Source organism: Schistocerca nitens, chromosome 6 (assembly GCF_023898315.1).
Source record: "Schistocerca nitens isolate TAMUIC-IGC-003100 chromosome 6, iqSchNite1.1, whole genome shotgun sequence".
Taxonomy (NCBI): Eukaryota; Metazoa; Arthropoda; class Insecta; order Orthoptera; family Acrididae; genus Schistocerca; species Schistocerca nitens.
The window spans coordinates 282,766,791-282,779,615 of NC_064619.1; the positions used below are offsets into that span (position 1 = coordinate 282,766,791).

General features: G+C 39.2%; 1 protein-coding gene across 1 annotated transcript in view; it reads left to right on the forward strand.

Annotated features, from left to right (window-relative positions):
- Positions 1 to 12,825, forward strand: part of LOC126263321 (uncharacterized) — a 109,760-nt gene that overhangs the window by 62,824 nt on the left and 34,111 nt on the right. Inside the window, exon 13 of the mRNA XM_049960411.1 lies at positions 12,031 to 12,232. Within this exon, the coding sequence (XP_049816368.1) occupies positions 12,031 to 12,232 (202 nt within the window). The remainder of the gene's footprint in view (positions 1 to 12,030; positions 12,233 to 12,825) is intronic.

The following is a 12,825-nucleotide window of genomic DNA, read 5'->3' on the forward strand; positions in this document are numbered from 1 at the left end:
TGCACGTGCCCGTCGACCTGGGACCGGACCGCAGCAACGCACAGATGCACGCCAAGACCATAGGATCCTACGCAGTGCCGTAGGGGACCGCACCGCCACTTCCCAGCAAATTAGGGACACTGTTGCTCCTGGGGTATCGGCGAGGACCATTCGCAACCGTCTCCATGAAGCTGGGCTACGGTCCCGCACACCGTTAGGCAGTCTTCCGCTCACGCCCCAACATCGTGCAGCCCGCCTCCAGTGGTGTCGCGACAGGCGTGAATGGAGGGACGAATGGAGACGTGTCGTCTTCAGCGATGAGAGTCGCTTCTGCCTTGGTGCCAATGATGGTCGTATGCGTGTTTGGCGCCGTGCAGGTGAGCGCCACAATCAGGACTGCATACGACCGAGGCACACAGGGCCAACACCCGGCATCATGGTGTGGGGAGCGATCTCCTACACTGGCCGTACACCACTGGTGATCGTCGAGGGGACACTGAATAGTGCACGGTACATCCAAACCGTCATCGAACCCATCGTTATACCATTCCTAGACCGGCAAGGGAACTTGCTGTTCCAACAGGACAATGCACGTCCGCATGTATCCCGTGCCACCCAACGTGCTCTAGAAGGTGTAAGTCAACTACCCTGGCCAGCAAGATCTCCGGATCTGTCCCCCATTGAGCATGTGTGGGACTGGATGAAGCGTCGTCTCACGCGGTCTGCACGTCCAGCAAGAAAGCTGGTCCAACTGAGGCGCCAGGTGGAAATGGCATGGCAAGCCGTTCCACAGGACTACATGCAGCATCTCTACGATCGTCTCCATGGGAGAATAGCAGCCTGCATTGCTGCGAAAGGTGGATATACACTGTACTAGTGCCGACATTGTGCATGCTCTGTTGCCTGTATCTATGTGCCTGTGGTTCTGTCAGTGTGATCATGTGATGTATCTGACCCCAGGGATGTGTCAATAAAGTTTCCCCTTCCTGGGACAATGAATTCACGGTGTTCTTATTTCAATTTCCAGGAGTGTATACTGATATTAATAATGTATCTCTGGGTAGGATTTTCAGTACTTAATTCATACATGTACAATGACTGTCATACCATGATTCAGCTTTAAATTGTGTGGTTTAATTATGAAAACTGAAGTAAAAACACTGTTGGAATACCAGACTCACAGTATTCAACCTAACTGAATGTTGTCATAATATCTACAGTTTTTGCCATGCAGGTTTATAGTGTCCACTTTGTTGGAATAGATCAATATTCATACTCTGAAAACCACTATGAAGTGCATGCCAGAATGTTTTTCCCATTGCATCATATCATGATTAAGGTTTCGTCAGAACAACTGCCTAAATGCCTCTTTACATACTGTAAGTAATGTAATTTTCACAATCCTTATGAGAAGAATACACAGTGGGCTGTACATCCAATATCCTATGTCAGTCTTATACGATATAGGTCTCACATGTTTAAGTAGCATTGTAGCTAATTCACAGGATAAAATTAAAACCATATGGTCAGTTATGAAGGAAGTGTCTGGTCAGCAGCACAATGCCGACGATATTAAGTCAGTTCACAGTAAAAATATTTATGTTACTGATAAAACAAATGTATGTACAGTATTTAACGATTATTTTCTGAGCATTGCTGGTGAATTAAATAAAAATTTAGTTTCTACAGAGAATTATATAACTTTCTTGGCAAAAGCCTTTCTGGGGTCGATGTCTGAAATACTACTGTGTGATAGACAAGAGGGAGATGGAGTCAATGATTAAATCACTGAAGACTAAGGACTGTCATCGATATGGTGAAGTGCCTAGCAGAATATTAAAGTACTATGCTGCACATGTTAACCCTGTATTTAGCCTTATTTGTAATTTTTCCTTTAGGAATGGTTAGTTTCCTGAATAATTGAAGTAGTCAGTAGTACAGCTGCTTTATAAAAAGGGAGAAAGGGATAATGTAGACAATTTTAGATCTAGTTCTATGCCATCAGTGTTTGCTAAAATTATTGAAAAGTCTGTGTATGTAAGGATAATTGATCATTTCATATCATGTAATTTGCTATCAAATGTACAGTTCGGCTTCAGAAGTCGTTTAACAACTGAAAATTCTATATTCTCTTTTCTCTGTGAGGTACTGGATGGGTTAATCAAAAGGTTTCAAATGCTAGGCATATTTTTTTATTTAACTAAGGTGTTTGATTGATTGTGTTGATCGCAAAATATTGCTCCAGAAGTTGGACCATTACGGAATACAGGGAGTAGCTCACAGTCTACTTTGCTTATTTTCACTCGCTTATGTTGTATAGTATTATATTTTTAGGTAACTATTCCCATTCTAAAAGGATATTTTTGGCTCAGAAACAGGCAGTTCAGGCAATAAGTGATGTAAGTTCATGAACCTGTTGTTGACCTCTGCTCACAAGTCTGGCTATTTTGATATATATATATATATATATATATATATATATATATATATATATATATATATATATATATATATATATATATATATATATAAAATAGAGGGAAACATTCCACATGGGAAAAATATATCTAAAAACAAAGATGATGTGACTTACCGAACGAAAGCGCTGGCAGGTCGATAGACACACAAACAAACACAAACACACACACAAAATTCAAGCTTTCGCAACAAACTGTTGCCTCATCAGGAAAGAGGGAAGGAGAGAGAAAGACGAAAGGATGTGGGTTTTAAGGGAGAGGGTAAGGAGTCATTCCAATCCCGGGAGCGGAAAGACTTACCTTAGGGGGAAAAAAGGACGGGTATACACTCGCACACACACACATATCCATCCACACATATACAGACACAAGCAGACATCTCACAAGCAGACATATATCTCTCTGCCCAAACTTTAAATATGTCTGCTTGGGTCTGTATATGTGTGGATGGATATGTGTGTGTGTGCGAGTGTATACCTGTCCTTTTTTCCCCCTAAGGTAAGTCTTTCCGCTCCCGGGATTGGAATGACTCCTTACCCTCTCCCTTAAAACCCACATCCTTTCGTCTTTCCCTTTCCTTCCATCTTTCCTGATGAGGCAACAGTTTGTTGCGAAAGCTTGAATTTTGTGTGTATGTTTGTGTTCGTTTGTGTCTCTGTCGACCTGCCAGCACTTTCATTTGGTAAGTCACATCATCTTTGTTTTATATATATATATATATATATATATATATATATATATATATATATATATATATATATATATATATATATATATATATATATTCCTTACTGTCATATCTTGTTAACAATGTTAGCTTATTCCCAAGAATAAGCAGCTTTCACTCAGTTAATACTCAGCAGAAATCAAACCTGCTTTTGGATTGGACTTCCTTAACTCTGCGTAAAAAGGTGTGCAATATACTTCTGCATCCATTTTCAATAAACTGCCACTCAAATCCAAAAATATTAGCAGTAATCCACACACTTTCAAATCGAAAATGAAGAGTTTCCTCATGGATCACTCCTTCTATTCTGTTGAGGAGTCCCTTGAAAAATTAAGCTGATTCTTGTTGTATTGTTGATTGTGTTTACTGAAACTTATGGCCTGACTTTTTTCAGATTCATAAACATTTTATTTTTATCTGTTATTACTTTTATTTGCAATTTCATGTATTGACATGTTCCATGAACTTGGAGATTTGTTCCTCAGTTTGGTGCTGTGGAACTTAACTTGCAAATAAAAAAAGAAAATCATACAAGTGTATTGTAAGAAAGTGACAGCGTAGGCTGATAGCGTTTTTCCAGTATGTTACCAATGAACAGAAGTCCGCCATCTGGATTAGTTATGATTGAACCTATGTGTCCATTCCATTTCATATCCTACACATTGTTACTCCTGAGTATTTGTATGACTTTAGTGATTCCAGTTGAGACTCCCTGATATTGTAGTCATAGAATACTATATTCTTGTGTTTTGTTACGTGCAAAATTCTACATTTATGAAGATTTAAAGCAAGTTCTGAATCATTACATCACTTTGCTATCTAATTGAGATCTGACTGGATATTTTTGCAGCATATTTCAGATATTATTTCATTATATGTACTGTATCATCAGGAGAAAGTCTGAGGTTACTATTCATATTGCCTGCCAGATCATTAATATACAACATGAACAACAAGGATTCCAATATTCTTCCCTTGTGCATGCCTAAAACTATGTCTGCTTTTCTCAATAACTCTCCATCACTATCAACTAACCCTGAATCATGTCATACATTTTGTCTCATGCCCATATGATCATACTTTCATTTATAAATGTTGGTGTGGTATTTAGTCAAGTATGTTGTGGAAGTCAATAAGTACTATATCTACCTGCTTGTCTTGATCCATAGTATTCAGGATGTCTTATGAGAAAAGCACAAGTTGTATTTAGCATCACTGATGTTTTCAGAATCTGTGCTGGTTAGCATGGAGAGATCATTCTGCTTGAGTTACCTCATTATGTTTGAGCTCAGAATGTATATGAAGATCCTGTAACAGAAGGATGTTAATAGTGATGGGTCACTTCTGCTATGCTTGTTACACATGCTGTGTTTTCTTCGAACCACTCGATATACTTATTTGTTCCAGGGGGCTACAGTGTCATATTTAAAAGAGGGCATAACACTATTGCAGATTCTGTATAGAATCTAATGGAGAACCTATAAAGCCCAGAAGCCTTGTCATTTTTGTGATCTTAGCTGTTTCTCAACAGCACTGACATGAATTAAACTGGGTCAGTCAGTACTCCTGGACATTTATTAGGATTGGAAAAATTGAAAATGGAATTTGCCATTTCTGCTTTTCTTTGCTAACATCAATTTGAGTTCCTGCCTCATCCATGAGTGTTGGACACTATCTTTGATGCGACTAATAGCCTTTATATTTGACCAAAATGTCTTTGGGTTTTGTGAGATGACTTTTGATAAGATTCTACTCTGGTATTCTTTGAGGGCTTTGTGCATTGCCCTTCACATAGCCAAAAGTGTTTCTTCTGGCATGTCTCTCTCTATAGACCTAGGCCTTGTTTCACACTTTGTAGTAGTTGGTGTTTCTGTGAAAGTTTCTTCAGAGAGACTGTATGCCATACAGGGTAAACTTGAACTACAGTCCCTTGCTCATGTCCAGAGCTAAAGGTTTCAAGATCATTCTTGAGATATGACACTACCACCCTCAATCTACTTTGCTGAAGGTCTAAACATTTATACTTGTTTTGAGTGCCCTTTGGTGTTCATTGTTGCTACAGCTGCCTCGTGGTCACCAATACCAGTTTCAGAGTGGGAGCGTATCCCATTGTTGGTTGTTATATGTCTCTTCCAATGATAACAGCATGATTGGCAACATATGTATTGGCAAGTTTTTGGTTACATCTGGAGGTGAGTCTGTTGATCAGTTGAAGAATCCTATTACAATTCAGTGCCTCTCCTTGAGACAGTCTTTCCCACATGGTCACACACACATCTTCAGTTTCTGTCACAGTGGACTTGAGTTTTTTTGCCTTCTGTGCCAAATACCCCATCTTCATTTCTCATAAGCTTACCCTTTCATTATCCATTCATGTTTAACCTAAAATGCTCACTGCTGTCAATTTAGGGTTTTAGCCAGCTTTCTGTACCTAGTATCATGTGAGTTCCACTGTTTTTTTAAGAGTGCTTCAAATTCTGGGATCTTGTTGAGAATGCCTCAGCAACTGATCCTTAGGACTTTAATATCATCATCTGTGGGCAGCATTTCTTTGAACCTTACACTAATATCTTGGAGTCTCCTAAAGCCCTCATTATCTGAACTAGATGGAGAAACAAGTAACCTAAGAAACCCGTGTGTACATCCTACACACTGATGATAGCGACATCAGATGTGCTGTGCACTCCTGAGCCATTCAGGGATACCCACATACATAGAGAGGAATGAACATAGTAAGAAAATTAGAGAAATCAAAGATGACACGGAAATTTTTAGCTGTTCAGGTGCTTTACAGGTGTGAACCAGTAGAAAAATAGCATAAAAGTTTTTCTATGAACTAACTCTCTGCCAAACATAAGATGTGAACTGCAAAGTACTCAGGGGGATGTCGCTGGAGATGTAAATATTGAATGGAGACACCATGCATATACAATGAAGCACCAAAGAAACCAATATAGGCATGTGTATTCAAATACAGAGATATGTAAACAGGCAGAATACAGCACTGAGGTTTGTAACACCTATGTAAGACAACAAGTGTCTGGGGCAGTTGTTAGATTGGTTACTGCTGCTACAATGGCAGGTTATTAACCCTTTGACTGCCATGCGTAACACTGGTGATTGCACCTCATGTGCTACATTGTTGTGCTGCTTGCTGTGCACTGGGTGCTGAATGCTTCTGGCGTGCTTGCCATGTGCAGTGTTCCAACACACTCATTGTTTTTTGGCTTTCTATTTTGTTCTGGTCTTTGGACTGGCTTTGGAAAAACTGGTGGTATTTATTTACAATATTTACACTTCATTTTCATGTGAGGTGCATTTTTATTATGATGCATCTACCAATAAAGATTTTTACAATAGTGACATACTTCCATGTTCTCTCAAAACAAGGTTTAACAGTTTTTTATTGCTGAAATTGTTTGTGAGAAGTTTTGAAGCACAGATAAGCATAAAGAGTTACATTGCATTCCTTACAGCACAACTTAGTTTTTTTCCTAATGCCATTTCAAGCACAGACTATTTGTGTCTTGCACTTTTCACTCTGATCTGGTAAATGTGTTCACATGTTTAGTCTTGTAGGGTACTCTCTACATTTGGCACCACCTGCTCTCTTGTGATCAACATAAAAAGTTGCAAAACTGTCTCTAATTACATTGAGATGAAAGTTTTTGTACTTCATGTTTGTCCCATATTTACAGTATAAGCAAAAGGCACTGAACATTGGCATGTCCAAAATATGGAAAAACAACTTCCTGTACTACAGACAACTTTTGTTTACTTTCCATTGTTTTTATGTGCATGTTGCTTCAGTTGAATAGTCCCATTGGTTTATTGTAATCTATTACCACACTCAGTTTCATTTTCAGATCACCACTCTTCCGATCTCTTTTTGAAGTCAGATGCATTTCAGCTTTGTGGTATGTTGATAGTATCCAGACTTCCTTCTTGTCCTGCCACTTCAGAGCGATTAGCTTTCCTGGTTCTGAAGATCAGAAAGTTATTTCTCCTTTCTTCAGTTTCTCCTCCATTACTGGCATATCCTTCCATGTTTGCCTAACTGTACCACATGCATATGTCGCTCTATCACACAACCAACAAAGTAGATCTGGGCTGATATACCAGTTGTCGACAAACAGTGTATATTCTTTCTCCATGTGGAGTAATGTGGCTACTGCATTTTCAGACACTCCCATACCATGATTATCAATGTCTGTCTGTGCGCCAACAGAAACAATAAAATCCAATTTATACTTTGTCTCACAATTGCAGCTCACAAAAATTTTAATTCCATACCTACTTCTCTTTGCTGGAATATATTGCTTTACTTTCATACGGCCTTGGAACAGCATCAGAGATTCATCTATACAGAGTTTCTCATAAGGATAGAAAGTTTCCTTGAACACTTTCTGAAAATGTTCTACAATAGGCCGATGTTTTGATAAGTAATCCCCATTTGGGGCAAAGTGTTGTTGTGGAAATACAGTAAATTCAACAGCAAAAAACATTGGTCTCTGGAGATTACGTTCGAAAAAATGTGTGTTTCCAGCAAAGGATCTGTCGACCAATATTCACTCAGTTTTAACTTTTTCACTCTAGCCATCAGAAAGAAAGATGATATAAAAACATACATTTCTGACACATTTGTGTCACTCCACTTGTGTAGCCTAGAATTTGTCTCTGGTTTGCAGTTGGCTGATCGATACATATAATAGTTATTTGTTTCCTGGCAAATCGTTTCAACTATGTCTGTGTTTACAAAAAGTCCAAAGAAACATAGGCAGCTCTCATTTTCATTTACGTGAGCTTTCATTCCTGAGGATTTGTCTAACTGATGCTTCTATGGATTTATGTTTTCAAACTCCATTTGTTTTCTGTCATCCTCATGGGGCACTGTGCATCTTTGTTTGAAGATGATGAACATTGAATAGAAGTACCCAGCTGTGGACTTCTTCTCAATATTGTAGGCTTTGCACTAGTAATTACAGATGGAGGTGAATGAGAATCATCAATGTCTGTAGATTGTAACAATTCATAAGAGAATCTCCTTCACCCTGATTCGCTGTCTACTTATGAGCACAGCAAGTCTTCAGAGTCACTCTCCATCAACATTTGTATTAACACTTTGGAGGTGAGTAGCTTTTTACATGCCATCACAATATGTAAATTCACTATGCAAACACAAGCGAATGATGGCGACTGATGTCTGTACCAGCAGATATCACAGTAGCATCATGTTTAGCAAACTCAAGTGGCAGACTCTGCAAGAGAGGCGCTCTGCATCACAGTGTAGCTTGCTGTCCAGGTTTGAGAGGGTGCGTTTCTGGATGAGGTATCGAATACATTGCTTCCCCCTACTTATACCTCCTGAGGAGCTCACAAATGTAAAATTAGAGAGATTTGAGCATGCACGGAGGCTTTCCGGCAGTCGTTCTTCCCACGAACCATACGCGACTGGAACAGGAAAGGGAGGTAATGACAGTGGCACGTAAAGTGCCTTCCGCCACACGCCATTAGGTGGCTTGCAGAGTATAAATGTAGATGTAGATGTAGATGTAGATCTGTTTGTCTAAAACAAATTACACATACAAGTGCTGTGAGGGTCCACCAAAATTGCTGACATCGACTTCAAATGTAGTTGTGTTCTACATATTGAAATGTCATCTGTTGCGTTTAGAGCAAATGATAAAGCACGGCGAGAGTCCACCAGTAGTGCAGCAAACAAACAGATGTCTTATCCAAGTGCAGCTAAACAATAGATGAGTGAATGCCTCAGAACTTCTACAGATGTCAGCAGCAACTGCCGCAGTAGTTAGCTGCACCCACAGCACGGTGCACTCGGACTGCTGTAGCAGTCAGCCGTAGTCAAAGTGTTAAGATTTACATGAGTTTGAATGTGGTGTTACAGTCAGCACATGAGCGAAGATAGCAAAGAAGTGGGGATTTTCACATATGACCATTTCACAAGTGTACTACAAATATCAGTAATCCAGTAAAATATCAACTCTCAAACACTGCTGCAGCCAGAAAAAGATCCTCCAAGAATGGGACCAACGATGACCGAAGAGAATTATTCAGTGTGACAGAAGTGCAACCTTTCTGTAAATTGCTGTGGATTTCTATGCTGCACCATCAACGAGTGTCAGCTTCTGAACCTTTCAACGAAACATCATTGATATGGGCTTTCAGAGCCGAAGGCCCACTCGTGTACCTTTGATGACTGCTTGACATAAAGTTTTATGCCTTGCCTTGGATTGTCAACACTGACATTGGAGTGTTGATGACAGGAAACATGTTGCCTGGTCAGACGAATCTCATTTCTAATTGTATCGGGCAGATGGACATGTACGGGTATGGAGACAACCTCATGAATCCATGAAGGGGACTTTTCAAGCCGGTGGAGGCTCTGTAATGGTGTGGGGCATTTGCAGTTGGAGTGGTATGGGACCCCCGATAAGTTTAGATGAAACTCTGACAGGTGACATGTACATAAGCATCCAGTCTGATCACCTGCATCCATTCATGTCCATTGTGCATTCCAACAGACTTGGTCAATTCCAGCAGGACAATGTGACATCCCACACATCCAGAATTGCTACCGATTGGCTCCAGTAACACTCTTCTGAGTTTAAACACTTCTGTTTCCACCAAACTCCCCAGAGATGAACATTATTGAGCATATCTGGGATGCCTTGCAATGTGCTGTTCAGAAGAGGTCTGTATCCTCTCGCACTCTTATGGATTTATGGACAGCGCTGGGGGATTCATGGTGTAAATTCCATCCAGCACAACTGCAGACATTAGTCGAGTCTATGCTATGTTGTGTTGTGGCAGTTCTGCATGCTCACATGGGCCCTACACGATATTAGGCAGGTGTACCAGTCTATTTGGCTGTTCCATGCACAATGAGAACAAACGGTAATCCTTCCTATCACTTGCCACAATGTCTCTCATTATTCATTACATGTCTGACTGCCAGTAATAGTTAACAGACTCTAACATACTCTCCCCATTTTTTGTTTGTCTCCCTTGATAAGAGACACAGTATGCTTCCAACAGGTGAAGTGTGTTGCACTGCCTCAGTTTCAGTTTTAAAAATAACTTCAGACTATTGGTTAGGGTGATGAGTGTATTATCCTGAGTCCTGCCTAGTCCCTGCCTCAGTTGCACAGGGCCTTCGGAGCTGCAACTGACATTCTGTATTCGTTGGAGAGGCGACACATCCACAGGAGAGGAATCTGGTATGTAACTTTCTGTAGTTTCCGAACAAACCCATTCAAAGCAAATTCCAGTCACTTAACAGCAGTCAGGATGATGTCCAACTACTTATGAACAGCAATGAACTCAAACTGTCCCCAATAACAGTGTTCATAGTAGGAATGCACTGAGACTGGTGCAATACTGTTTTGAACAGTAAACAGGTAACTTTAAATTAATCTAGCTAGTTCTCTTTCCATTTCAGTATCTGTTACACTAGGTGGATTTAAAGTTCTCTTTAAGAACTAAAGCGGTAATGGAAAAGAAAGTGGTTTGTCTTCCTACAACGGAAAAACCTGGGATAAAAATTCACCAGCTGCATGAAGCTTAATGCAACTCTGTGTTATGCACTTTTGTTTTGTCAATATTATAGTCACTATCACAACCATAAAACAAACCCAAAGAATCAGAAATTTAGAACAGGCATATAAAATGTACACTACTGTTGGAGAATGTAATTGGAACATGGTATGATACTTTTAAAATTATCAGGACAAACTCTTTTTGCTATGGCAGTTGCCTTTGTATGAGCTATTTAACCAGAACTTTTTAATAGAGCTTTTCATGTAAAAAGATCTTGCGACTATTAAGTTTCTTCTGCTGCTCTACCTTTTTCTTACTACTAACAAGTGCAGCACTCTGCTTCCAACTGGGACCACATTTACATTTGCAATTTTGGCAGACACACAAATAACTATGAAACATTAAAATACCTTGTTATATACATAACAATTTAAATATGTTGAATATAACATAGCATTATAAACTGTGCCACATTTTTGAGGGTAGAATTTTAATTTTATTTGAAGTTACAAGTGCAATTTTTTTCCTAGCTTCAATATGTTCAGAAAACACATGCGAATTTATGAATGTTTTTATTGACAAATATTTCATACAGATATTGACCCCTGTTCAACAAATCATAATTGCAGCTGAGACATCAAAAGTATAAAGTTAGAGTGTGAAGTATAGACTGTTTGCTGTTGCATGGCTCAAATAATACACTTCCTTTAAGCAGTTTTCTTTATACTTCATTCAGCTCTCCAATTTAAAGTGTATCTTGTATGAGTTACATAAAAGTCAATCCCAAAATTTCCTTAATTAATGTTTATCCAAACCATTTGCACCACTTACTTCCTAAAAAACAGAGAGATAAAACAATTGTGATTAACTGTACATAGGAAGAGTCTGAAAGCATTCAAAGTTTTGAATGCTAACTCTCATGAATGAGGAAATTCGTATATTAATTAGGTTTATGTTAAGTAAGAAATGTTATGAGCTGATTGATGGCTAAACTTACTATAATTTGAGCATGTGCTATCCATATTGTAATTCATTACATGATTATGTAACCAGTATTGTAAGACAGTTGAGTTTTAAATGTGGAAATAACAGAGATTAAGCACAGAAAGGTGGTAGATAATATTTACTTCTGGTAACCGATAACTGTCCGTTATTGAACAAGGTATTTACTGTTAATATCAGGTATAAAAGAATATATAAGAAAGATAACATTGATTTGTATTATAATCATATTTGTAGTCCCAATTTCAGGGGCATTTCTTTTACTATTTCAAATACTTTCTGTTGCAGTGAACAGGCTCTCGGAACTCTTGTCGTAAGACCTGCGGCATCACATGTCTTGGAATTTGAAACTTACTTCAGACATCATAATCTTAGCACAAATACACATAACCCCTGGTTTGCTCAATTCTGGTCAACAGTATTTCACTGTAGGGGTGCAAACTGCCACAATAAACTATATAAAGACCTTCAGAGTTATCATTTTAAAGCGGTGAGTTGTTTTATTGTTTTATGGTTTTAAATATTTTTTTTAATATACAAGCCTGATTTTTTAAAGTATGACATTCTTTTTTCAATAATTTGGGAGTAAAGGGCACCACTTACATAGCTTTTGGATGATTTTTCTCCCATCTGCATCACCTGGTCCTTCTCAGCCCAACGGGTCACCTTCCTGGATGTTAGTTCCATATCTCTGATGGGCCCACCCACACCTCTGTCTATATCAAGTCCACTAACCACGAAGAGTAGCTGCATCTTGACTGCTGTCACCACTTATACACAAAATAACTGCTCCAGTTTAGCCTGAACAACCATGGTTGGCATATCTGCGGTGAGAATAATTCCCTTGGCCAGTATGCTAAAGGTCTCACAAAGGCCTTCATATATGGGCACTTTCCCTCAAACCTACTGCAAAAACAGATTATCCATACCATAACCCCAAACACCCCCAATCATCCCACCAAACCTAAGAAGCAGCTGCAAAGAAGTGGCCCCCTCATCACCCAATATCATCCCAGACTGGACCAGCTAAAATATGTCCTTCACCAAGGCTATGACTATCTATCATCATGCCTGGAAATTAGG